General features: G+C 36.4%; 1 protein-coding gene across 2 annotated transcripts; it reads left to right on the top strand.

Annotated features, from left to right (window-relative positions):
- Nucleotides 1-173: 173 nt before the first annotated feature.
- Nucleotides 174-23,683, top strand: CFAP99 (cilia and flagella associated protein 99). 2 transcript variants are annotated; one of them, XM_087937960.1, is made up of 16 exons: nucleotides 174-370; nucleotides 2,136-2,263; nucleotides 3,037-3,187; nucleotides 3,578-3,672; nucleotides 6,647-6,759; nucleotides 7,083-7,251; nucleotides 7,526-7,606; nucleotides 8,463-8,531; nucleotides 9,658-9,714; nucleotides 10,739-10,827; nucleotides 13,120-13,324; nucleotides 14,047-14,188; nucleotides 15,277-15,428; nucleotides 17,676-17,881; nucleotides 20,625-20,805; nucleotides 22,022-23,683. In XM_087937960.1, exons 2-16 carry the CDS (start codon nucleotides 2,147-2,149, stop codon nucleotides 22,184-22,186), a joined length of 1,992 nt encoding a protein of 663 aa, XP_087794086.1. In that variant the 5' UTR covers nucleotides 174-370; nucleotides 2,136-2,146; the 3' UTR covers nucleotides 22,187-23,683. The 2 variants fall into 2 exon arrangements, with proteins under 2 accessions (XP_087794086.1, XP_087794085.1); XM_087937959.1 differs by having other exon boundaries at nucleotides 216-324.
- Nucleotides 23,684-27,008: the final 3,325 nt, after the last annotated feature.

Genomic DNA, 27,008 nt, shown 5'->3' with positions numbered 1-27,008 from the left:
CAAAAAGCGTGTCAAGGGTGGTTGTTGCTAAGCGACACAAGCGTTTCAAGGGTTGCTAAGCGACAGACAGCCGCGGCGGCGGCTCGCGCTCTTCTACGCCGGCTCAACGGTCTGGTGGCGAGGCCGGAGTGGGCGTCGCGCGCTGAAGTAAGCCGCGTCAGGGCCTCCGTCCTGGCATTTAGTTGCAGTTTCTCACCGTTGACAAGCAAAGTCGAGAGTAGAAAAAAAGTGAATAATTCGCCTCAGTGTACCTTGCAAAAAGGACGGGTCCGTTGAAAATAATTCTCTGGGAAGCCACGCGCCTTTGATTACAACTTGTAAAGCGTAAGAGACGTTCGGATTTAAAGCTTCAGTCTCTCAATATTTATTGGTAAATTGATTTTTTTTATGTGTTTTTTGATCCCAAAAGCAGGCATGCATGAGACTATCGTCGTCCGGTTTCGGGCCCAGCCGTGACACCCATGAACCTGAGGTGCAAAAATCCTCTATGAGGATTTGGTTTATGGTTTATGCTTGGCATCTACGATATTCCAGATTGGGTTGATTGGGGCACAAACACAGAACTTAAAAAGTGTCAGTGCTGCTGTGGTGCAAAATCAGCATTGGGTTTTGCATTGTTGTCACCTTTGTGTCAAATCGCAGTCCACATCTGTCCGCACAGAATCAGGCATCTGAATCTGCATCAGTACAAAATGGTGACTTTGATGTTGTAGAGAGGGCAGAAAGGATGGAGAGGAAGATCTACCACCAAGCCAACAGAGAAAACAACTTGAAAAGAAACAATCTTGGAGAGTATCCCCCTTGAAATGGCTTTGAATATTAATAGCTCGGGTTGGCAGTTAGCAGTATGTTGTTGGTTTGAGCTCCCAGCTTGGTAATTTGGTTGCAAACATTTGGTCCTCATTGGAGAAGACATCTTCAGTGAGCTTTCCAAAGATGTCACTTCGAATGGGGACCAAACATTTGCAACCAAATCTCCAAGCTGGGAGCTCAAACCAACAACATAAATATCCCCCTCCCCAGTTCACAGAAATGGGGAGGGAAGCACATTCAGACTTGCAAGATTCTGTTGCTATAGCTATCACAATAAACGTAGTGCTATCACAATAAACATAGTCCTATCACAATAAACGTAGTTCTAACTTATATGTTATTGCAGGGCTAACTTGTAGGGCTGGCAGATGTACAGCTTTAATATTTCCCTTAAAAAGTGCTGCTTGTAATATAAATCAAGAGGCTTAGGAGCATTTTAAAAAAAGATTAAAAGAATGAATGGCGTAGTAGGAGATAGAAAATTCAACAGTGATCACTTAATATGGAGCAAGAGGTGGCAAGGAGATTAGAACTGTGGGTTAACTATCTAGGATTACAAATTGTTAGATATATTTATCTTTGTGTACTGTAGAAATAGAGTCTGCAGAAGGTTAACAGATTTTAAAAATCGTGACTTTGGTCCGGGCAGCTTCATGTAAATATTAGGATATAAGGGGGACCAAATTGAACCTGAATGGACTCATTTATGGGACTAAGTTTCTGAATCCTATCGTCTGAGAAATTGTCAGAACACAATGATCTCTAAGCACTGTTTTTTAAACTAAATATTAATGAAGTTTTTCCAGTCTAGTGCAGTGTAAGACTGTACTGCTTTGAAAGTGATTTAAAAGAGAATACTCTTTTATATCCCTATAATTCTTTTATATCCCTGTTTGTACATCAAGATCTAGGGAGAGGTTCTGATTTCATGGCACTTTTGGTTAAATGTTAGTTTATTTGTGCCATGATAATATCGAAAATATACAAATCCGTTACACTTTTGGTTGTTCCATGGTGAATGCTAGGTAAATGGCAGATAGTTAACACTTCTGATTAACTATTGCCCCAATAATCAAGATTTCTTTTCTATTAAGAACGAAAAGTCTTACAGTATTTACCCTGAAGAGCAGTTATAGTTGAAAAGCAAACAAATGTATGAATGAATTTGCTCATCTAACAAATTAATTCAGGTGGTTTCAGGTATACCAGTATTTATAATTGCATTAGGAGACAATTTGTTCAAGCAAAATTATGTTTATGTAATGATTATATGTTTAAAACTAAATTACAGCTGGTGAAACGTGAACACTTAATAATTCCAGGTCTATGCAGAATGAAGATGGCTGGCCCACTGAGACACATGGAAATAATAATTCAGCAGCTTAACAAATTCCATCCTGAAAATCAGAATGTTGGGCAGTTCTTGGATGAATCAGCTAAAGTATTACAGGTATCAGATGTCTTTTGAAGCTTTCACAAAATGCACATTTGAAATACTATATTTCTAAATGTCAGGAGCCATGTATTTTTATTAGATAGATGGATAGCTTTCTTCAAGAAGGTTGTAACATATGTCTGTACTGTAGGCAAAAGAAATTTGGTTTATGAATTGCACAAGAACTTTGATACGAACAGTTTGAAGGGCAGCATTTATCTCCACCAGCTAGTTCTTTTTCTCATTTGTTCCTAATTATCAAATTTTAAACTAATTTTCTAACCAATTAAGTCAGTCTAAAGTAGTCTTAGGGTTTTCTTTAATTATTTTTGAATGGTGAGGAAGAAAAAGAGGACTTGAATGAATTCTGGACATCCAAACTCCCAAAACCTGTAAAACAATTAAAATTTGATAAGCTGGTTTCTGGACCTAACTCTGTGCCAGTAGGTAGAAACCTTTCATTTATTGCAAATAACCAATCATCCCGTGATCACATGACCCGGGACATCACAACTATCATAAATAAGAGTCCGATGATCTGAGTTTTCTTGGACAAGCTATCACACAGTTCTTTTACTTAAAATGTTGCTTGGATTAATTTATGGTGGATAATTGTGCTTTGTATGTTTTGTACTGCTCGAAACATATACTATTTATACGTTTTGGTTACACCTTTTGGACAATAGTAGCTAATATTACTACTATTATTTTACATTGAATGATGACTTTTATATATATATACATTAAGTTTTTGTTTTTACATTTAAATGGTAATTCTGTGTCTGTAGCCTTTCGAAGTAACAGCTGAAATCCCTGTACCTGTAATGGATATCTTGTGTGGCTGTTTAGAATATAAAACTGTATTGGATGTGATAGTCGATGCATTTTATATTCGAGATGGAAAACATTGCCTACTTTCTGAGCGCAACATGTATATTGGTAAGTATTAATTTATATAGAGACAATATAATAATGTTAGAAAATCAGTCTGATTTTTACTCTCCTGTATATATGCTACTAATAACAGCAGCTATATTTATGGGTGTCAAGTACAACTTGCAATAACGAAAAAATAAGATGTGAAACATGTCATCACAACATAAACCTTCAGTGTTTTGTACAGTGGATATAGGAATATTAAGTCATGTTGTGTTATTTTTCAGATTGTGATGAATGTTATCATTTGCCTAACCTGCCTTCCATTTCCACTTTTAGATACCTGTATTTGGAGAATTCTAACAAATACTAGTAAGAAACTTTAGATTAGAAATCTTTAATAGGCTTAATTATTCACTTTGCCTTCAATATTAATGTATGTGTCTTTTCTAGTTATTTGTTATTTGGCTACTTTTCGACTAGAGGAACTTGGATTTCAGCGGTTCAGCAAAATCATCAAATCAATGGATACTGTTAAGATATGTAAGGTAATTAAAATATTCGCATTTCATCAGAATTAAATAAAAATCCAATATTCTTGGATTTTAAGTTGTATAGAATTTTAGTGAATATTTTAAATAGTGAATGATTGTTCAAAGCTACTGCTTTTAGTACTTATCTTGTATTTGCAGTGGAAAATTCTTCAAGTTGAACATCCCTCTACTACTACAAAGCTATAAATATATTCAGAATTTTTAAAAGGCAAGTTATAAAATTAATATATTTAAGACAACACAGAGTTGGCATTCAGTGCTAATGATGAGGCATGGCCTATAGACTGCACAAGATGCTAAGACAAAATCAAATTCCTTAGCACCATTCATAAAGCCACTGTAACTACATTGGAAGAAAATCTAGGTATTAACAGTTGAAGGTTATGCTACTTCTTATGAAGGCATTATTTATCTATTCAGTTAAAAAAAGGGAACTACTTGATTTTCATCATTTAGAATCTTCCGCTTAAATATTTTTGTACATCCCTTAAAATGAGACTACATTGCAACATACCAAGACTTGTATGTTTTGAAAGAAACTGGGCTTCAGTTCATGTGGTACTTTGATTTTATGTGAAATCAAACAATTCATGCTAAAATGCAAGCCAAAGCAGGCAGTCCTTGGGTTATGACCATAATTGGGACTGGAATTTATGTTGCTAAGTGAAGTTCAAGTGGGCAATTGTCCGCTCCTTATCTGGAGTGGTTCTGTTGTTCTGAAGTTGTCACTGGCCTGTCAGCCTGGCTGCAGTGTTGTTTCTCCTCTTTTAGAGACATCTTAGTTTGTTGTTCCCTCACTTGAAAGCCCTAAGTCCTCTTATTCAGAAGCACTAGATGTTGGGATTGAGAAATACTTTTCAGAAGGAACTCTAATCTTCTAGAAGAAAATGACAGTTTCAGGCCAGAACACAGCCTCTCTGACATTAAACAACCAGATACACAGATATTAACAACCAAATAAACAATCAAACAGAAAATACAGATAATCCTCGATTTACAACAATTCATTTAGTGACTCTTCACAAAGTTACAATAGCACTGAAAAAAGTGACTTATGACTGTTTTTCATAGTTACAAACTTTGCAGCATCCCCATAATCATCTGATCCAATTTCAGACACTTGGCAACCCACTCATACTTATGAAAGTTGCAGCATCCTGAGGTCACCTGATCCCCTTTTGTGACTTTCTGACAGCAAAGTCAAGGAGAAACTAGATTCACTAAACAACCAGGTTACTAACTTATCAACTGCAGTGATTCACTTAATAACTGTGACAAAAGGCCGTAAAATGGGGCAAAGGTCACTTAACAAATGTCTCACTTAGCAATAGAAATGTTGGGCTCAATTGTTATCATAAGATAGGACTACCTGTAGTGGAAAGGGATGAGTTGGGGGGATCATGGACAAGGGTGGGATTCAAATTTCTTAACAGTCAGTTCTGTGGGTGTGGCCTAATTTGTGGGTGTGGCTTGGTCATGTGACCGCCTAGGCATGGCTTGTATGTAAATATTGTAAATATGTAAATATTGATTTTTTTTATAAACAACTTTTACTCAAAATCAGGCAAAGCAAGCAGGTAGATTGAGTTGCTTGCACAATCACAGATTCACTCACAGATCTATCTGTAATCTGCTGCCTGAGTCTGTCACATAAAATTTGCTTGCAAGCAAACTCATAAAATTAACTCACAACACACCATGTATGTAAATATTGATTTTTTTATAAAAAAAGAGCAACTTTTACCCAAAATCAGGCAACGCAGGCAGGCAGATTGAGTTGCTTGCAGAGTCACAGATTCACTGACAGATCTACCTTTCTGCAATATGCTGCCCGAGTCTGCACTGAAAAATAGAAGCTTCAGTCCTAAGGAAGGTTCAGCTCTGCTCTCAGGCCACTTCTCCCCCCGCCAAGCCCCTGAATACCACCCCTGATTGGGCCTCAGGGAAGCTTCCTGGGTGAAGGCAAAGCAGTACAACAGCGATTTAGATTACCTAGAAAGCAAGAAACCCAACGATTTCCTGCTTTCTAGCTAATCTAAATCGCGCGGCACAGCTGATAGTTGGAAGAACTAAGCGTCAAAAGAAAAATAGCAACTTACCAAAAATTAGGCAAAGGCACAACACAGGCAAGTTGGATGATGCGCATGCAAGATAAGGAGTGACGGGGCGGGGCGGGGTGGGGTGGGAGGGGCGGGGCCAGCCAGTGGCACGATTTGCTGGTTCTCTGAACTGCGCAGAATCATAACAACCAGTTCTATAGAACCGGTCTGTAGAATCCCACCTCTGATCATGGAGGAATTTGGGGCCTCATTGTGATCATAAGTCGAGGACTACCTGTAATACCCTAATGAAGGAACTATGAAGGAGAAAAACCACACACCCACCCAAAATTGGCAAGGAAAGCTACTGTATATGAACAGGGAGCAAATCCTACATTTGCTTCCACTAATTATGTTATCTAGCTGGGTAATAAGAAATCTGCAAGCAAATAGCCTCAGAGAACACAAAAAACTCCACCTTGTTTAAACCACTGACAGGTACTCATGGCAGGCTTCCATATCACAATAGCTACACATCATTTTCTTACAGCAACTTCCCACTACGGCTTTCTATTAGAAAACTGCAACATTGAGGGCATTACATTTCATTCAGGCCTTGTATTATGTTATTGTGGTGATAAGAATATCCGTAGTGTTTCTGCAGTTCTTTGTACCAGACTGTACACTATTTTGGGAGTTCTGAAATTTTGGGGCGTATTTGCAAAATGTAAATATAGGGAAAAGCGGTATTTCCATAATATTTCCTCAGTTCTAATGGAAAATACCTACTATGGTCATGTCTAGTGCTCTAGGCAATATTTCAGTAGAAATTATGAATAAGTTACTGCTGAAAATAGAAAATATGATCTGATTTCTAGGGAAATATTTTTTGATTAAGCTTCTTTCATTGATGTATACAGTCTTTTTAGTTCCTTAGGTTCTTTTTCAATATGGTGAATTTGCAAACATGGATAAAAGATGAATGGAGTCAGATTTATGATTCGGTTTATGTAAATGAAAATTGGATTGAACCATTGGAAAAGTAAGTAATAGAAACATTGTAGACATGCTTTCTCAGAAGTAATTCCCAATTCGTTGTCAGGACATATTTCTCAAAAATGTGCATGATTTCCTGTTCGACTGGAACTGCATCTTAAGTTCATTTGAATATCTACTTAATGGAGTTTGGCACTGTTAATTATTTGTATTGGACTTCCAGTTCAGGATCAATCTAAATGTTTAGATTCTATAAAATAATTAAAGTTGCTTATACTTGTGTTAATTAAGCAGATGGAATCCAAAGCCCAAAATAAAATTGTATTTTTGTTAGTTTGTTTTTTGTTTGTTTGTTTTGCTTCCTGGAAGATGGCAGCCAAAAATACAGGAATTGATCAGTCAGCTGGATAATATTGCAGATAAACACACTATTATACCTTTAAAGAAGACTGAACCAAATGAGTTTCACTTGACGGTCCCTAATCCACGAGCTATACTGATTCCTGAGCAAATTCCACGACAAGAGAAAACAAAACCTGTGAGTTTTGTATTTTTTATACCAAAAATGCTTGATTGGTTTTTGAAAGTATTTGAATCCCAAAGAATTAATTTTAAAAACCTTAAACTTTACTCTCTTATAATGTATTCTTCTCCAAACTCATTTTCTCCCCCACTCCCCCCATAGTGGAGAGATACTGTAATAAATGTGAGCATTGGGCATAAAGCTCTTTATTTCAGCACTATCATATCTTACTGAATACTTACTGTAGTGATGAGTATCTTATAGATTATGTCTGTGCATGTATGTTCAGATTCCCAAGAATATTTACAAACCACCTAGAATGAAGCAGCATCTAGAAAGAATCAAACTGAAGAATCGCCAGCAAGCAGAGGCAAGTTTAGTATTTTAATAATTTATTTCACTATATTTTCTGGAATTTATCCACCCAAATTTGTTGTATTTTGAGGTATCAGTGTGGTTTCCAGGGAATTCCTGAAAATCCATAATCATATTATAATTAACCGCTTGTATTTGAATAATTGCTTTTCAAGGTTCTGCTCCATATTCCTGTTTTTGTAATAGTTAATTAAATGCTTCTGCTACATATTCTTACTGCTCACAAAAAGGCTAAGACCTCAAATTAGGCAAGAAAATGGAAAGAGAACACCAGTCCATTCTAGACAAACTCATTATTGTAATGAGGAGGGTCCATCTTGTCATCTTGGGGATTAGATTGTTCTCCATGCAGAAAGTATGCCTTATAAATTGGAGTCATCTGTGTGTGACAATGTTATATAGTTTTCAGGAGAAGCTCTTTTGGAACACAACTTCATTAGTAATATAGTCAAAATAGCGAACAGCAAAGCCATATTTATTGGAAGATATTAAGACTGTTGTTAATACTGGCTGACACCTTTCAAGTTTCACTGGCATTAATGGCTCCTGGGATTACTATAAAAGTGAGCAAACAGTTGAAATTTCAGTGACATAGACAAGGACCACATTTGATTCATCTTCTGGAAAGCAGCTGTTCCTTTTACAGTGTGGAGGGAGGGAGGGAGGGAGGGATGGAGAGAGAGGGAGAGAGAGATAAATAAAGTGTTTTTGTACATAAAAGAATAAACAATAAATTTCTGGGCAAAGAATGTCATTAATCAATCAATTTTTATTATGGTGACATACCAGCATTCAATTAATGGCATTAAAATTATATTTTATTTATTTATTAAATTTATATTTTCTTTTAGGAACTGCTGCTAGAAGCAAATATTAATCAATTGAACTGTGCAATCCCAAAGTTTGATTACAAAAGCTCTGTAAGTGAAATGTAATAAGATTTATTTATTGTAATTTTATTGTTTAAATAATTTTGAGTAATGTTTTGTTGATACAGTATTTGATATTGATAATGATTTGCAGCATAGGCTATGAGCTCATTCTAAGTTCATTTTTAATGCTGACACAATTTGAAGTTGTTTAGCAATTGCATAACAGCACATAAGCTGTAAATTGTTGCTATTATTTGTATTTGTTGATGGCCAGAGTCTTGGTAGTTTGTTGGTAAACAAAAGAACCAAATCAGTACTAGTAATAACAAGTACCAATAAATTATGGAAGCTTGTAAATTTTTAATTTTCTTATAAAATAAGAATCAAATTCTGACTTTAAATTTATAATAGCTGTGTACTGGTTATAGATCATTTCACATTTAATTTTGGAATATAAATATTTTTTAATGATGACTGAATCTTCCCTGACACCAGCCTTTTCTTTTGCTACAGAATTTTCCAAAATCATGCAAAATGTGGTAGATTATGATTGCCTAAAAAGGCTTCGTTATATTCCATTAATTATTTTTTTTTATGTAGAAACACTTTTTTGTACCAGGTGGGATTTTTTTTCCCCTTAAGAAACTCCTATGCAGGCCTTATATTCATTTTGTATGCACTTTAATTAGCAATAAGCATTTTATTTTATTTTATTTCTTTTAGCATCTTTGAGCTGTAACTACAATTTTGAAAAATGTGGCTGCCAATAAGGGAGTGTTATAATTTCATGAACAATTTTTTTTGCCATTTTACATCTTTATTATCAATTACGATAAATTATCCTGGCCTAGGTCAAGGATTTTCATTTTAATAGAACTTTTCATTCTGATTCTCCTTTATTTACCTTCCTTAATTTTCTACTATTTATTATTGACAAATATTTACATAATTTGCATAATCAAATGCATATCTCAAAAGTGTGTTTCACTTTCTTTTTTCCATTGTTTTTTTCCCAAAAAAATTCAAGTTGCCTTTTGAAAAGCACCTTCGGGACAACCATGACCTGGATGACTGAGAAACTCCATGGACAATCAAATGCATAATTTGTTTTTGAAGTTTGCTTTTTTCAATAGAATAAGTTATGTAATAAAGCTACAATAATTTTTACTTCTAGATGAAGGAAATCCCAAACCTTGTTGAAAAATTTGAGGCCCAGAAGATCAAGACGAAGGTGAGGAGCAGCTCTGGGTTATCTAATGTTTTAAATTGGTGAGATTCAAAAAAATCATTTGAAATCAATTTAAAACTGGACAGGCAACTTTTTGGTGGCCAAGGACTTCCTTAATGTTTCTTTTTTTTAAAAAAACATTTTTAATTAAGTTATAAAGTATTATAAAATACAAAATACAAAAGTAAATAAAAGAGCAGTGAAGGGAGAGGGGAAAGAGGAAAGAGAAGTGAGGAAAGGTAGGGAAAAGAAAAAAAAGCATTGGCTTCCGACTCTCTCTGTTGCAGTAGAATAAGGCATTAACATCAAATTACAGCTTTTTGTTTTTCCATAATATGAACAAGTCATTTCTATAAAAATCTATCTATCTAATCTGTAAAACCCAAAGTTTACATTCTTTTCCACATCAAGCACGAAGTTCAGAAGTGGTTTCCATGTGGAAACAAAAGTACTTATGTTCTTTTCTTTAATCAGTGTAGTCAGTTTTGCCATTTCAGCCAACTCCCATCAACTTCTGCATCCATTCTTCCATGGTAGGTATTGAAGTCTCCTTCCATTTTGCACACAGGTCTTGCTGTTGTCAGCATATATAGTAACAAAGTTCCATTTTTTTTCTCTAGTTCTTTTTCCATTATGTGTGCGTATACAAAACCTCTAACAGTAGTATCTTTGAAATATCTTAGAAATAAGATCCACTTATTTTCATATGACTTATTTTAGATAAATAAGATTTGATTGTAAGCTAAATGTGAAATGAAATATTTTAGGGAATTAATAGATATTAATATAGTTTGACTGTTAATCATACTTGGGAGGATATGTCACTGATGAAAATAGAAACAGGTTTTTTTACTTTAGATACTATACAACTTATCATCAACCACCTATTAACTATCTAAAGAAACCTAAGTAATAATTTAAAAATGTAATTAGGGAATATGGTACTGTTATATCAGTTATAGACTGTTAAAAGATTTCTCTTGCAATTTTGCTTCTAAAAATATTTATGCATTAATTTATCCAACAGACTGACAATACCCCTGTTAGGCTAAATGCAGCAGCAATCTTAAGAGAAGGTGTTCTGTACCAAAGAAAAGTGGAACAGGAGCTTAAGAGGTACTTAACCTGTGCCAGATTTTGGTAGTCTTTTTATGCCTTCTAAAGAATGACTGTATGATTGTATTGCATTAAAGGGAATTAAGATATTCTCTATTGTTTATAATAAAATTATTCTCCTCTCTTTCAAAATGTAAAAGATTCCAAGGGTTATTAATAAAGATCAGGCTATGCTATCTGAGATACAGTAATAGTTGTGGAAATTCTGAATAATAACATAAGAAGAATCCAAGGCATAACTATTTTAGTATTTTCAGTTCTCCTAGATGACGGGAGTTAGTTTGGTGTAGTGGGCTAGAAACTGGAAGACTGTGAGTTCTAATCCCATTTTAGGCACAAAGCCAGTGGGTGACCTTGGGCCAGTAACACCCATTCAGCCCTAGGAAGGAGGCAGGGACTTCTCTAGGCAATCTCCGGGAGTCAATGGTATATTAAGATACTGTAGAAACATAGAATTAGAAAACTGACAGCAGAAAATGTCCTGGTTGTCCATTGAGTCTGCCCTTTGAGTTTTCTGATTTTTAAATTTATTTATTTGTTTGTTTATTAATTAATTAATTAATTTTAATTTTTTATTTCATTTTTTAAATTTTTGTTGGGTGATGGACATGTGTTTATTCCAGGCATGTTTAAACTTTGCTACTGATGATTGACCAACTACCTCCGCTGAAAGTTGATTCCAAGCTTAGGATATAAGAATCAGATGTGTCTTTCTCAACAGTTGTAATTAAAAGAGGTGCACTTCTGAGAGACTGGAGATAATGAACATTTGTATAAGCTTCAGGTCAACTGTGTAAAATCAGTTTACCATGCTAGAAATCACAACAGAATGACTGAGAATCTCCATAGACATTCTTCAAATAGAGGCATACCGCTGCTTTTTTCAAGTAGATAGATACCACTCCTTCTTTTAAAGAAGCACTAATGACCTCCCAAATCCAGTCAGTCTTCCCTAAAGAAGCCAGATTGGGCTAGGATCCAGCCCACCGTACACAAGACCCAGCTTGTTTGCTTACTTCTGTCTGTCTGTCTGTTTGTCTATCATCTGTCTGTCTGTCTGTCTGTCTCATCTATCATCTATCTATCCATCTATATCTATATCATCTATATTAATCATCAATGTATATCAATCATTATCTATCTATCTATCTATCTATCTATCTATCTATCTATCTATCTATCTATCTATCTATCTATCATCAATCTATGTAGCCCAACCTTACAAAACATAGTAAAAGACAGTCTAGAAATAAAAATTAAAAATAAGCAAGAAAATGGTAAGTGACCGATTTAGATGAGTTCAAATCACTGGGACTTGATGGATTGCACCCCAAAATTCTAAAGGAGCTAGCAGATATTATCTCCACACCATTGTACCATATCTTTCAAAGATCCTGGAGCATTGGGGAAGGACTACATGTTGGGTGCAGTTTGTCAGCCTGCTACAAATCCATCTGGTGGTGATGCTGTCTATCTCACATTGATTTTATCTTACCAAGAAGTAGATTGTGGTCTACTTTGCCAAATTCCTTACTAAATCCATGTATACTATGTCCATAACATTTTTCTGGTCCATTAATTAATCACTTTGTCAAGGAAGGAAATAAGATTTGTTTGACGTGATCTACCCATGTTGGCTTCTGGTTATAACTTTGCTTGCTTTTAGGTGTTAGGTGAAAAAAGAGTATTTCTCAAGCTAGAAGAGGTGCAGACCAGTGGTGGTATTCGACCGGTTCTGCCTGGTTCTGGAGAGCCGGTAGTGGCGATGAGCAGTGGAGACCGAACCGGTTCTCTTTGCTGTTCTGTGGTTGCCCCACCCGCCCTCCCGGGCTCCCATACTCACTTTTATGGCCAGAATTCAAAGCGTAGCTGCTTTGTGCAGCACAGAATAGCGCTGTGTGGCAGCTGCTGCAGTGACCACCATCATGCAGGCTTGCAGGAGGCAAGTTAGAATGCCTCTGCGCCTGCGCAAAGTGCGTGTTTGACACACGCGTGCACGCAAAGTGTATGCATGCGCGCAAAGCGCGGCCACCAAGCCATGCCCACCGAACCGATAGCAACTTTATTTGAATACCACCACTGGTGCAGACAACTTACCTAGGGGTTACCCTTATGGTGTTTGGTTGATATTTGTCTAGGAAAAAGGCTGGCAATGCCAGGGAAACGAGGCAGAAGAGAACTGAGCCAAAGGCCAGAGGCCTCCACTCATAACTATTATAGCCTTCACATAAGATAGCAGTGTTTGAGCTGTACTGTTTCCCTTCGAATAATCTGATTTAATTTTTATTATAGAATCGAACATCTTCTCCAAGGAGCACAGGATCCATCAAAATTTCTGGAATGGCAACAACAAATGCGTGGGAAAGATTTGGACCAACAGCTGACAGAAGCAGAATGTAGAAAACTACAAGGAAAGCTAAGCTACGAGGAAGCTATTTTAGCACGCCAATATTGCATTCAGGAAAAGAAAAAAAATGCCGAACAGAAGAGAGAAGAGGTACTGAGTGTTCTTCAGATTTCAGATGGGTTTGAGTTCTGCATGTGGGTTATAGATTATAGATACATCATTAAATTATAGATAAATGCATTTGGCAGAAAAAGGAGTTTAAGTAGATTCTTGAAGTATGCAGGAAAAACAGTGCTTTTCATAAAAAAAACCCCTTTCCTCTTTTTCAATCTCAAAAGGATCTCTGTACAAAGGCTATGTAATGCATAAAGCACATCATGTTTCTTATTCAGACTTAATAAGGATAAGAAACTACACAATCTCCCTCCTTCTATTCATAGTGCATCTGTTTTGTTAAGATGCAATTTTGATTTATTGACTCTCCTGAAATTTACTTCTGCATTTAGATATTTCTTCATGGCTTGCAAATGTGTTTTGTTTTTTTGATATCTTATGTATTGATACCTTATTTCAGATCTTCAAATGGTGTTATATACATGTTGATCAGCTTTTAATCACTTGCTTTATGAGGGTTTATTTTCATTCCTTTATACTTCCTACCATTGCTGCTCTTTTCAGGAGAAATTACTTAATAGATTTGCAGGGAAGCTGGGATAAGGTTGTGTTTCTAACTTCCTTTCTAAAAAATTTTAACCTTTAAATAAAGATGTGGAAGACTATTGTGAAATCATTTAAAACAATCTCTTTTTTTCCCAATTGAACCTAATAGATTTACATCCGTTTGCTTACCTGGAATTATTTTTGGATTTTAGACAGCAGAAATGCATCTCCAGTATGCAGAAAGATGCCTTCAGGAAAGGAAGGAAAAGGAGAAAAAGGTTCAGCAAGTGGCAGAGGGACATAAAAATGTGAAGCAAGCACAAATGAAACTCCAAAAATGCAAACAGCAAACAGGTATTAACAGTGTCAGATCGATAGATTTTTAACAAAATTATTTAGCAACTGGAACATTTATGAACTTGAGAGAAATGTCATTAAGATGACATTTCATAAACATTCTTCTTGTTGGAGCAGTAGCAATGAGATTTGGTGGGAGATTTATCATTATCCCCTCTGTCATGGTCAGGGCATGCCATAGTGGTCTTGAAATTTTCCAGGGCTGCCTCCTTTCCCAGGGAGGCTGGACATATTTGAATAATCCATCCTCAGCAACCTTTCAGGTTCCAGAGTGAGCTGGAGGATATCCAGGGGATGACTGCTGTGCAGACTCTGGCCACAGCCTGGAATCGAAAGATGGCCGGACTGGTGATAAGATCATGCTCATGTGTCATATGTCCTCTCTTGATCCATGTCTCCTGTTTCCTCCCCATAGTTCACAGTTAATGAGCGTGTTGAAGAAGGTCAAGAGCACCACTGGAGGAAGACAAAAAAAGAATCCAATTGGTCATAAATGTACTCCTGTCCCCATGCCCCACAATTATAGCTGCTATTCTGTGACTTCCAGCCATCTTATTTGAGAAGACAAAATGAGAAAACTCATTGGTTTCAGAGATTGCACTTAAAAATCTTTGCCCTTTAAAGAGGTTGCATTGAAAAGCTTCACCATCCACAATGTATAAGTCTCTGAAAAATTTAAAAACAGCTCTTGAATACTTCGGAACTTAGAGAGTTCTAGATAGATTTCATTCTATACAAAATGGATTCCCTCTGTTCCCTGGTGGTGCTTTTAATCTGTGGAATCCCTAAATACCCCTAAACATTTAAAGAAATTGCTACCCATATGGTGTCTATAAATGTCATCTGCAGGAATGGGATGGAATGGAATACAGATCTACCTTTTGGGGTCTATGTTGATTACATTGTCACTGGCCATTGATTCAAGTTGCAGAGTAGCAAGAGTTCTTTGAAAAGGTATTCTCTGCTCACTGAGACTCCAATTACCATTTACATCAGAATTCACACTATTTGCAAATCATTTCTGTATTTACTTATCTTTGACAATAGCATATTGGTAAAGTTTATATCTTTTTCTGCTTTTCTAGTTCAAGAAATATCTAAAAAAAGCCAGGACTTGCTACTTCAGGCTTTAAAAGATGAAGAAGAGAAATTTAAAAAAAGATATGAACTGATTCAGCAAATAAGAGCGATAGAATATGTGCCATTCCTGAAAAATAGATTTATTGACTTAACAAAGGTAAACTCATAATGAAATATTATGGATAAGCCAACAGTGAATTAGAAAAAGAAGATCTTTTGTTTATTATAAGTTATGAATCCTGTCTTGTTCGAAACATCTAACTACAAATTACAACTTCAAAATTACAACTTCTAAAATTCTTTCTCTATTAATTTTTCCAGAGTTTTAGAAACCATTATTACAATGTTGGATAGCGTTGCTAGAACATGACCTGGCCATTCATTTTTTGTGAGCACCTTGTGGTTGAATGTAATTTTTTATGACAGGAATATGAAATCTGCAGTATCTTGAATATTTTCTGGCAATCCACCTTTCTTAAACTTTTATTCCTGATAATTTATTCCTTCCAAATTGTCAGGAAAGAAGATTAAACAATGGATCATTTAGCTCAGTACCATGAATCTTATCTTGTTTTACTAATAAGATTTATTAATTTATTTATTTGTGTTCATTCCTAATAATAAACCATGAGGTTGGGCAACCCAAGGTCCACTGGCCATCTGCCAGCTGTTACATTCCTTTGGTCCTCATAGCTGATTCCAGATACCAGGAGTGAAGAAAGTAACATGTTTTGCTGTATACTGTTCCCATTGAAAATCAAAGCTAATCCACAGATTGCTGCTGCTTACCTTGGTTATTTTTGTTTGTATTTCAGTTCTCAAAGAAGTTATATGTGAATGCGATGTTCTTGTTTTATTTGGTAACAGTGAAGTTATTATACTCTGTCTTTCCATCTACTATGTGCATTATTTTCTGTTTTCAGATCTTTACTAAATTTTTTGTATAATTACATTGGCTACATGTCAGGGAGTTGCACAGCAGATGTCCAAATGAGGTCAGAGACGGTGATACAAACTTTATATAAATAAATATATTTACATTTATATTTACAACAGACAAGATAGTCAGGCTAACAGGATCATTATGAGGTAAATTGTCAGGACATACAGAAGAAGAATTTAATTTTGTTGTACGAGGTGCAATGACAAAAAAATGAACTAACTAAATTTTTTAAAAAGGCAGGAAAAATGGGAAACTCTCCTCTACATCCACAGCAGCCAATCACAGCGCAGATTGCCTCACACAGGAGTCAGCACTCTCCAACCAATCAACCACAATTGTGTGTTCTGGATCACTGCACAACACCATTGCTCCAGCTACTAAATTTAAAACACCATAGTTGTGCTTTTAACACCTCCCCCTTTCTACAATCACCCTCTTTACTTTGACTTCCTTACCCACTAGCTTCACCTTTCCTGAGAATATATTTACTGTTCTCTAAAATGTATTTCCCTTATTTTATTATTGTTCGATTTGTACCCTATCCTTCCTTCAAGAGCTCTGGATGGCGATGCCCATTTTCTTGAAGTCCAATATATACAGTATGTTTGACTAGACTTGGCTTTAGTTTCCATTAAAATGAAGCAGTGTAGCATTCCACAGTCATTTTTCTCTCATTGTTGCACAATGGTGACTGATATCAAATTAAGGATACCTGATTTTCTTCTGTCCTTCTCCAGTTTCTCTGAAGGTGAAAACTATCAGAGAGTTTTCAACTTATCAACTGCAGTGATAGGAGTTTCTGTAAGGAACTGTGCTGTAGATTGACAGCTTTTCTAAACTTTGCATCATTCTTTACTTAAATACTTACTTTCAATACTTAAAGCCAATTTACATTTTATATTTGTTGCCACAAAGTTCAAGACCTAGTCCTCAGCAAGAAGAGCAGGAAAGATGGCAATATAGGTCATCCTCGACTTACAACAGTTCATTTAATGACCGTTCCAAGTTACAACAACACTGAATAAAGTTACGACCTTTGTAGCATTCCCATGATCCTATGATGATCAAAATTCAGGTGCTGAGCAATTTATTCATACTTAAGATGGCTGCTATGCCCCGGGGGTCACATGATTTCCCCTTTTGTGACCTTCTGACAAGCAAAGTCAGCGGGGAAGCCAGATTCACTTTACATCCAGTTACTAACTTACCAACTTCAGTGATTTGCTTAACAACTGTAGCAAGAAAGGTCCTAAAATCGGGTAAATCTCATTTAACACATGTCTCAATAACAGAAATGTTGGGCTCAATTGTAGTCATAAGACGAGGACTACCTATAGTGGAAAGGGATGAGTTGCGGGCAATCCAAAACTCCTGGGCTTGCATTTTGTTTTGTCCGTATGTGGACTGTAATGTAAATGAAGATACAACAGAAATACGTACTTCTGCTTTTCTTTTCCACAGACTGCCAACCACGGTGTACTTGGGGAGATGTCAATTGTGGAACTTCAAGAACGTTTAGCTTTGCTGAAAGAAGCTCAGCAAAAAGCAGAAGAAGAGAAGAGGGATCTGATAATCCATGAAAAACATGCGAAGGAACAACTTCTTTTGGATAAGTTGGATCAAATCTGCATGTTCAGAGAACAATTTGGCAGAGCAGCTGCATTAAAGTTAGTTTGAAATGCTGTTATATTTATCCAGATTCCACTGTTTAAACATCGCCATTATTTATGATGAACCACATGCCATTAAAATGTGCATACTAAATTTATTTCTTTAACAATTCTGGGAGTTGAAGTCCACAAGTCTTAAAGTTGCCAAGGTTGGACACCCCTGTTGTAGACAAAGCCAAATGTTGCTCATTGTGGCTTTAAGAATGGATTTTTATCAATATTCTGTGCTTCAGAATACCCAGCATCTGAAATACTGTATGTTCACAATTTTTGAAAGGGCGTTTCTTTAATGTTCTAGCCTTTCATTATACTGTTTGTTATATTTCCAAGGACAATGTAGGGATTCACATTTGTGAAATAGGAAAGATTTTCTTCTTGAAGTACAGTGGATGTAAAAAGTCTATACACACCTGTTAAAATATCAGGTTTTTGAAATGTAAAAAAAAATCAGATCAAGAGAAATCATTTCAGAATTTTTTCCGCTTTTAATATAACAAATAAAGTGTACAATTCAACTGAAAAAAAAAAACCCTGAAATCTTTTAGGTGGAATAATAATACACACAACAATGTGTGGTATGCATGTGCATACTCTCTTAGAAATAAGGATAATGATCAAACTGATGTTAAATAGTAGTTAGCTTGCCATCCATTAAAGGGACTTTGAACAAACCCACTGTTCAGATATTCTTTTAGTAGGATTTTTTTTCTGGCATTTATTCAGTTGCCTCTTACAGCAAAAGCCATGGTCTGCAAAGAGCTTCCAAAGCATCAAAGTGATCTCATTGTTGGAAGGTATCAGTCAGGAGAAGGGTACAAAAAATTTCTAAGGCATTGAATATGCCATGGAACACAGTGAAGACAGACATCAACAAGTGGAGAAAACATAGCATAATGGTGAACTGGATGTCCCTCCAAAACTGATGAAAAAAAATAAGAAAATGTGGTGCATGAAATTGCCAAGAAGCCTACAGCAACATTAAAGGAGCTGCAGAAATTTCTGGTGAGTATGTGTACCATACACGACAACAGTCTCCTGTATTCTTCATATGCCGGCAGCGGGGTGGGGTGGCAAGACAGAAGCTTTTTATTACAAAGAAAAAAACCCAGCTATATTTTACAAACACCTACATTAACTCTGACAGTAAAGCATTGTGGTGGCAGCATTAAGCTCTGGGGCTGCTTTTCCTCAGTTCGAACTGGAGCTTTAATCAAGGTGGAAGGAATTATAAACAGTTGCAAATATCAGTCAATTTCGGCACAAAACCTTTAAGCCTCAGCTAAAATGTTGAAGATGAAGAGGAATTTCACTTTCCAACATGACAGCGACCCAAAGTATACCTCCAAATCAATAAAAGAGTGGCTTCCCCAGAAGAAGATCAAAGTTTTGGAATGGCCCAGCCATCCAATTGGAATATATCCAATTGAAAATCTGGGATGACTTGAAGAGGGCTATGCATAGGAGATGCCCTCACAATCTGACAAATTTGGAACGCTTGCGAGAAAAAAATGAACAGAGCTTCCCAAGAAAAAATGTGCCATGCTCCTACTCCAAAAGATTAAATGTTGTAAAATCAAAAGGTGCTTCAAACAAAATACTAGTTTAAGGACTATGCACACTTATGCAACTATGTTACTGTATGTTTTTAATGTTTTTCTCCCCCCAAAAGATTTTAGTTTGTTTTTCTATTAAATTGTACAGCTTATATATTAAAAGCTGGAAGGAATTCTGAAGTGATCTATCTTGGTCTGATATTTTTACATCCTCCAAACCTGGCATTTTAACAGGGATGTTTAGACTTTTTTTTTACATCCTCTGTACATCTTGCGCCTCTTTGCTGCCATATTCTTTTGAGTATTGCCACAAGGTATGTAGCATGACTTGAATATGTTCCTATCTTCAGAGGGATTGATGCATGGTCTGAGATGGACATTATTTTTTTTATCTATTCCTCATTTACTCTTGCTCCATTTTCCAAGACATGAAGATATAATTAAGGATATTTTATGCAACAGAAGCTGGCTGGGAAAGCGGAAAATGGTGATCAGGTGAACCTGGTACCCTGCATCAGTCAAAAATAATTTACCTGGCACCTGAACTGCAATCTTGCGACCACAGGGATGCCGCAGTAGTCATAAGTGCAAGGACTGGTAGCGGGTCTCTTTTTTTTTCAGCACGGTTGTAACTTTGGTTGCTAAGCAAATGGGTCATCAATCAGTAACTGTCTATATTTCAGGTAAATCTGAATTTCAACACATACTGAATTAGACTCAGCTTTAGCAATTGGCTAAAATTTCTTGCCATTAATCAGATTGTTGTACAATTGGAAGTTTTGTAATCTGAAAAGTAATCTCAGTTGATGTATGTTCCCTGCCTATTTGTTGCTGGCTTTTTTTAATGGTGGGAAAAATTGAGATAATTATTTTGCTGTTGTAACTGATTCAGAAGAAGTATATGAAAGTTCCATTAAGTCTAAGATATTCCTGGTGTGCTTTTTGAGGAAATTTGAACTCTCTGCCAGGGACTACAGATCTACAACTTTAATTCCTTTTCATTTATTTATGAAGAAATAAGGGCAGAATCTAGCTGGATGCATGTCTCATAATGCTGTTTGTTTATAATGGAACCATGTTTGAATGTATATTTTTCTTCTTGTATGTCTTTCTTGTTAAGTTGTAATTAAGTAATTGTTTCTAGATCACAACTAATTGATAAAAGTTATTTATTACACTTTTTTTAGACAGGAGGAAAAGAAAACTAAGACCGCACCTCGTGAAGCCATTTTAAAAGAAGAACAAGTTTTAGAACTACAGAAAAAAATTATGGAAAAGTCTACTGAACGTAAAATGCAATCTGGATATTTAAAAACTACAGTTCAGAAGTCTAATGGAAAACCAAAGCAATTTTGGAAGTTAGATAAAGTAAGGAAAGGAAAATAATTTGTTTTGCATTTTATGAAATAATCAGACTGTCCTCTCTTAATTTAACGGGTCTTTGAAGCATGTGTGGAAATTCTTGCAATGTATATTCTTGCTTTACACTTTAAAACATTAACCATATACCCATGCATTTAATACATTTAGTGTATTCTGTATCTTAGTTGTAGAACATAAATTTCCATTCCTAACTCGTATACAAGACATACGCTCATAAAAGGCATAACTATATGATATCAAATTTCAAAAAAGTTAAAAATTTGTATAAAACAGATGATTCAAATGTTCATCAAGTAAAATATATGTTAAAATTTAAAGTGTAATTTCAACACATATTTCAGTGCTTGATTAATACCTGAAACTTTTTGAAACTTAAATTTTCTAAGAGAAAAATGAACAACAAAAGAACAAAAATGTTCTTAAGTAACTCTAAAGAGCGTTTTTGTCCTTTTGTTCTCGTTTAATTGCTTTTCAAATTTACTATATAATGCCTCCCAATTTTATTCTGTCAGTGCTCATCAAAGGCTAAAGTACAGATTGGTGGGGTGGCCATCAACTACACATTAATATTAAACTGCTTGGAGGGTAGCACCCTTTTCTTTGCCGTCCTTCACAAGGCACGAGGCAAGGAAGTTGTTAGTGAACTGGGGTTTGCGTGGTACCTAGCAGAATTTGCTTTAAGATGACATCTTCATCTGAAGGAGAAAATTGTTTTTGAATTTAAATTGGCAGCAGTAGCCTGCTATTGGGTAATATGGTAATCACAAGAATATGGCAATCTCCTCACTGGTGATTCTGGGTCTCTCTCTCTCCTGCTGATCAAGGAGAGAAATGCTCGGCTAAATACTTAATGAGGCCACTGGCCATTCCAAGCAGCATCTTAGATAGCTTGATGAAGGGTCACATAAAAGTTATTTTTTCTTGTGTCTTGCCAATCTTTTCCAAGTTTCACTGAGACTTTGTAGTCAAACCATTATCAGTTGACCTAGGCGCAGGATCTTAGGGACGTATTAACAAATTTCTTCCGGATGTTGAAGGAAATCCTACTGGTGTATTGTGGGGCACCTCGAATCAGCATTCTGGACCATTTGTGGCATCTGGATGGTCTTCAAGAGCGGCCTCACGTAGACCATGTTGCAACGATCATTTTATTTAACATGTCTGAATTAATATTAACATGCTCTATATTTTGCTTTCACAGAAAACTCAAGGAGAGGATCGCTGGAAGAAATTGGAAGAAAGTCGACAACAGCAATTTAAAATGCTTCAGCATGGTCTTATGTCTAGAGATAATGCTCAAAAAATGATAGTAAATGAAGCTCTGAAAACTGGAGCCACCGCTTGTATATTAAGAAATTGTTCCTAGATATACTACTACTTATTAGACATTTACTACTAACATGACTCCATTTCTGATTTTATTCTTTAGATATGGCTATTAACCGGCAGCTGTTTTTGGTTCATATATGTTGGAACTATAATGTTTTTTAAACATTTTTAGCTATTATAGTGCTAGTTTTCTAAACAAGTATGTGGTACTTTTTAAATAAGTTATATTTTTCAGATAAATAAGGGAGACAAATAAAATGCATTTTAATATTTTAAAATAGCTTTTCATTTAAACCAAGATATCCCAGATGGATGTATTCAGTGATTTTTAGTTTACGAGGCCTGTTAGTATTGTATAATTGAATATAATTCAATATAATATGCAGCTTTTGAACGTCAGAATTTTCTGCTATAGTCCGATCCTTCTGGAATATTCTCCCTTGAAATGTTAGGATGACCCTGATCTTGGCCTTTTTGTAAGGCTCTGAAGATTTGGTTGTGTTACTTGAGCCTGGGTACCTGAGTGTGTTACGGGCCATGTTTCCTGGCTGTATCTATAGGAACCCTTTTAATCAGTGCCATTTATATTTATTTTGAACCGTTTTATTTTATTAAGTTTTAATTGTTTTTATTATGTCTGATCTCATGTCAGAAATGCAGGAACTAGAAAGGGGAGGGACAGGATTTAATATTTAAAAAATTAAACACTTTAATATAGATTAAAAATCTGCTGGTTAGAATGCAGTATTGCAGGCCAACTCTGCCCCCAGACTGGAGTTTGATCCTGATGGGGCTTGAGGCTAACACCAGGTTCCATCCTTTGGTAAAATGAGCATCCAGATTATTAGGGGCAATATGTGAACCACCCAAAGTCTGCTGTAAAGCACTGTGTGGTGGTATATAAGTCTTAAGTGCTATTGCTATAATTCTAGCTCAATAATGGACTACATCAGTGGCATAAACATTTCCGGCCAGCAAGTCATTCTGTGTGCAAATTGGTCCCAGAGAACACTGTAAAAAATAGATGCTTCTTTGGATAGTGCCACATTCAGAGTGATATCTTCATCCTCAGGGAGAAACCCCCATTTTCCCATTTAATCTTTAGTTCTAGCCAGACCAGTACATTTTATTATGTACACTGCCCAGTGTCATTTGTTGAGATGGGACGGCTACAGAAATCAAATCATTTAATCAACCAATCAATCATTCTCTTAACTTTATAACATTACTCCAAAAGGGGATATAAAGAACATGATCAAAACATGTAAGTTACGATGCTCTTGAATTTCTTGCAATGCTAACAAATAATAATTCATTGTGTACCAAATATTGTAGATACTGTCCCATGGATATTAATCTTTTGATGGATTAATTTCAGCTTTAATTCATAGGGCATAAACTTTGTATTTTTCAAAACATGAATCCTTTGAGTCCTTTGACAGAATTTCACTTGATTCTGAGCTGCTTGTTGTAGATATTTTGAACTATTTCTTTTAACTTTTGACAAAATAAAGTAGGTTTGGATTCTGAAATTAATTATTTAGTAAACATTTATTTTATAAATTGCTAAAGCATCAGATTCATGTTGAGAGGTAAAGCATGTTTTAACTGGATATATCTCCATCGTTGCATTGATAATAAAGAAAATTATGTTTGCAGTTGCTGAAAAGATTTAAAATAATAATTAAATACTTGTTCTCTTAAAATTATACATTTTTGCCCCCAGGTTTTACCCTCAAATTATGCTAGAGAATTAGTTATTCATGAAATTTCATATCAAATTTAGACACCACCTAGCAAAGTCCAAATGTCTTACCACTAACAACATTGGAAAAACTAAATTAATCCAATAACCTTTGCTTACCATCTGCTAAGATTTAAATGGGTATGTACTTTCCAGGTTAGCAATTTGTGGCAATTAAAGGCAATATGTTCAAAAAAATAAATATTTTCATTAATTCATCAAAAATTCATTAACACAGATTGGTACTAAAATGTAAGCCCAGTGAGATATTTGAAACCGAAGATGTCAGCTTGCCTGCATAGGTACCAGTAGCCAATGTCCAAAACAGCAGATGAGACCATTATTAGGCTACATTCTGACTGACTGACTTGGGATTAACTTCCAAGAGTCCATGATGGCTTTCCTGGGCCATCAATTTGTCAAGTGGCATAGTTGTTCCCAATGGAAAATTGGCAGGCAATCAAGGGTGCCATGCAAGGAATCATTCAGATCTCGTGCATTCAGCTCCTTGGGAGAGCCCTACTGCCTCAACTATAATTGAGCCATGCCTTCTTCGGTGCCTGATTGCTAGTCTCCCCTTGAGGCTTGCATTCATTCAGGGAATCTTGAAAAGGTTCTTCCATCTGTGATACTTCAGAATCTGAACAGGCCATGATACTATCTGTAGCATCCTATTTAGAAAATGTGAAAGAATTCCTGAGTACTTTATAAGACAAAAGTTCTGGTCCACCCCCCCCCTTTTCTGAAAGTGTGTGCCCACTTTCAATAAGACTAGACAGGATGTCCCAAAGGTGCTTTTTCAGGAGGCAACTGGACTGTTTTTCTCTGAAGACATTTCACTTCTCTTCCTTCTTCAGCTCTGGCTGAATGGTGTGGAATGAAAGGGTCTATAGTCCTTGCAGACAGCTGGTCATTTGCTTTCTTTTAGAGCAGGGCTGTCAAACTTGCGGTCCATTGGCCCAGTTTAGCAAAGGGAAAAGTTGTGATACATCAGGTGATGCCGCCATGACGACACATATTTGACATTCATTTTAGAGAGTTGTTGAGGCCACTTGAAAGTTTATCTGTCATTTGATTAATACAAATGTGTGCGGAGCCTTCTGGGCTGCAGGATGCCCTGGGTTCCTTCAGTATTGAAGACAGGCTACAGGCTGTTGGGGAGGAGTCTGTGTTGTCTGCTTCTCAAACTGAAGCACAAATGGTTCTTGCAGTCTGTAAGTTTTCTGGAAATCCGTTCATATACCCACACTATTCAAAAGGTGTTCATCCCAAAGTACATAGCAAAATCTCTATGGAGATTCTCAATCACCCAGGTCATGGTCAACAAAACTCTTGAGTAACATAGTTTGTTTGCAAGACTATCCAGTGCCTAGCTGAGGCTGACAGGTGCTTTTTCAGGAGGCGACTGGACTTGTTTTTCTTTCAACACTAAACCAGCACCCAGGTTTGATTCTTTGGGAAGGGGACACCCCCGTAATTCCTGTCCTTTCTGCATCCCCTTAATATCTTGCAGGATCCACAGGAGTCCGGATTGTGGCTCACTTGTCCTAACCAGCTTTCAGAAAATTGAGCATGCACCTAATATCTTTGCCAACATCTCCCTGGGACCATCACATTTCTGTGTGACTTTTTAGTCTGCCACTGTTCCCACACCTCCTGTACAATATATCCACAGTCTCCCTCTTTTCTTTTCCTGCCTCCCTACAACTGTGTTATTAGCTGTATCTGACTGACTGTGTTGGTACCTGGGAAATGCCTTGGGAGACAGGGCCAAGAGATTCTGCTCAAGGAACAGTCAGACAGGAGGCAGCTTGGCCTGCAACGGGAAAATGGGTGAGAAGGGACCCTTCTAAAGAGAATTGTACATTCAGACTGGCAAGACTCTGTTAATGTAGCTTCACTATAAAATAGAATTAAGTCACCTGCCTGGTCTAACTGGTAAGGACACCTTTCTGCCCTCAAATTTCCCTCATTTTATTTGTGGAGGCATTAAAACAGTCCAAATGTATGTTTGTTTGATGCTGGCTGTTACATAAAAGTTTTGCTCACCTCTAGGAAGGAGTTCCATCTGTTCACAGATATTAAAGCTATGGGTTTTACCTCTAGGTAAAATTAGAGATAGGCTTAAGAATAAACAGGTGATGAATGGAAGTGGACTAAATACAAAAACAGTCATTGCAGGAAATATGTATTTCAAGACAGTTTGGTCATACAGAGACTCTGAACATTATTTCAAGAGAAAGGTATGACGAATGAGTATGCTGAATAGAGTTGTTGAGATCTAAAAATAAAAAGGTGACAACTTTGAAAAAAAGACATGTGCATTGTGAAAGTTGTCCAATTTAATCCACTATCCTCTTATTTTCAACACATATCGGTACATACTTATGGGAAGAAATGGAGCCAAAACATAGCTCTATCTTTGCTAGTTAACATTTGGTGAGAAACTTAATTTGTTACTTTTTGTTTGAATGCATCTGAAACGGCCCTTCACCTTCATTACCCAGCACTATAATTTTGAACTGCAAATGTATTTTCTATTATATGCTCCATTGGGACACTCATCTTGAGAACCTTTTTGCTTTTAACTGACACTGTTCCAGGTGAACTTGTATTCTGAGAAAATCAGTGTCACCATCTCATTGTTATCCCCAAAGAATTCCCTCAGACCAGAGGCATGAACTGCTTCTACAAGTCTCAGCAGGAGGAAAAAAACTAACCCTCTTCCCCTAACATTAGCTCAAGAGGGATTACTCACTGCCTTTCCACGATGTAGGGTTCCATATGTTCCTGATGAGAATGGACAATCAAGGTAGAATTTTCCTTAGAAGCATTCCAGAAAAACATTTCCGAGGCTGGCTTTACCCTTTCCATGCAGTTATAGAAACACTAGATGGACCTGTCTCCTGATTGGAAGCTTTGGAAAAGGCCAGAATCATTTTTTGGATTGGTGCAAGTCTTGACAAATTTTTTCATCTAACACTTCAACAGAACCAGTCCAGCGCTATCCACCCTGCACCAGCATGAATATGCTCTGGGTCACTGGTCTGCTGTCAGGCCCTAATGTTTGTGGAGATTCTCAGTCATCCAGGTCATAATTGTCTCAAAGGGGCTT

Source organism: Pseudonaja textilis, chromosome 8 (genome assembly GCF_049901715.1).
Source record: "Pseudonaja textilis isolate UNSWEBS1 chromosome 8, rPseTex1.2, whole genome shotgun sequence".
Taxonomy (NCBI): domain Eukaryota; kingdom Metazoa; phylum Chordata; class Lepidosauria; order Squamata; family Elapidae; genus Pseudonaja; species Pseudonaja textilis.
Note: the sequence above shows the minus strand (reverse complement) of the source record. Positions and strands in the feature narration are given on the sequence as shown.

Excerpts from the sequence above, each read along its gene's own strand:
- CFAP99 (XM_087937960.1), top strand. The coding sequence starts at position 2,147 with ATGAAGATGGCTGGCCCACTGAGACACATGGAAATAATAATTCAGCAG. Across the intron at positions 9,715-10,738 it reads CCCAGAAGATCAAGACGAAG|ACTGACAATACCCCTGTTAG; the intron begins GTGAGGAGCAGC and ends TTTATCCAACAG. Across the intron at positions 15,429-17,675 it reads GATTTATTGACTTAACAAAG|ACTGCCAACCACGGTGTACT; the intron begins GTAAACTCATAA and ends TCTTTTCCACAG.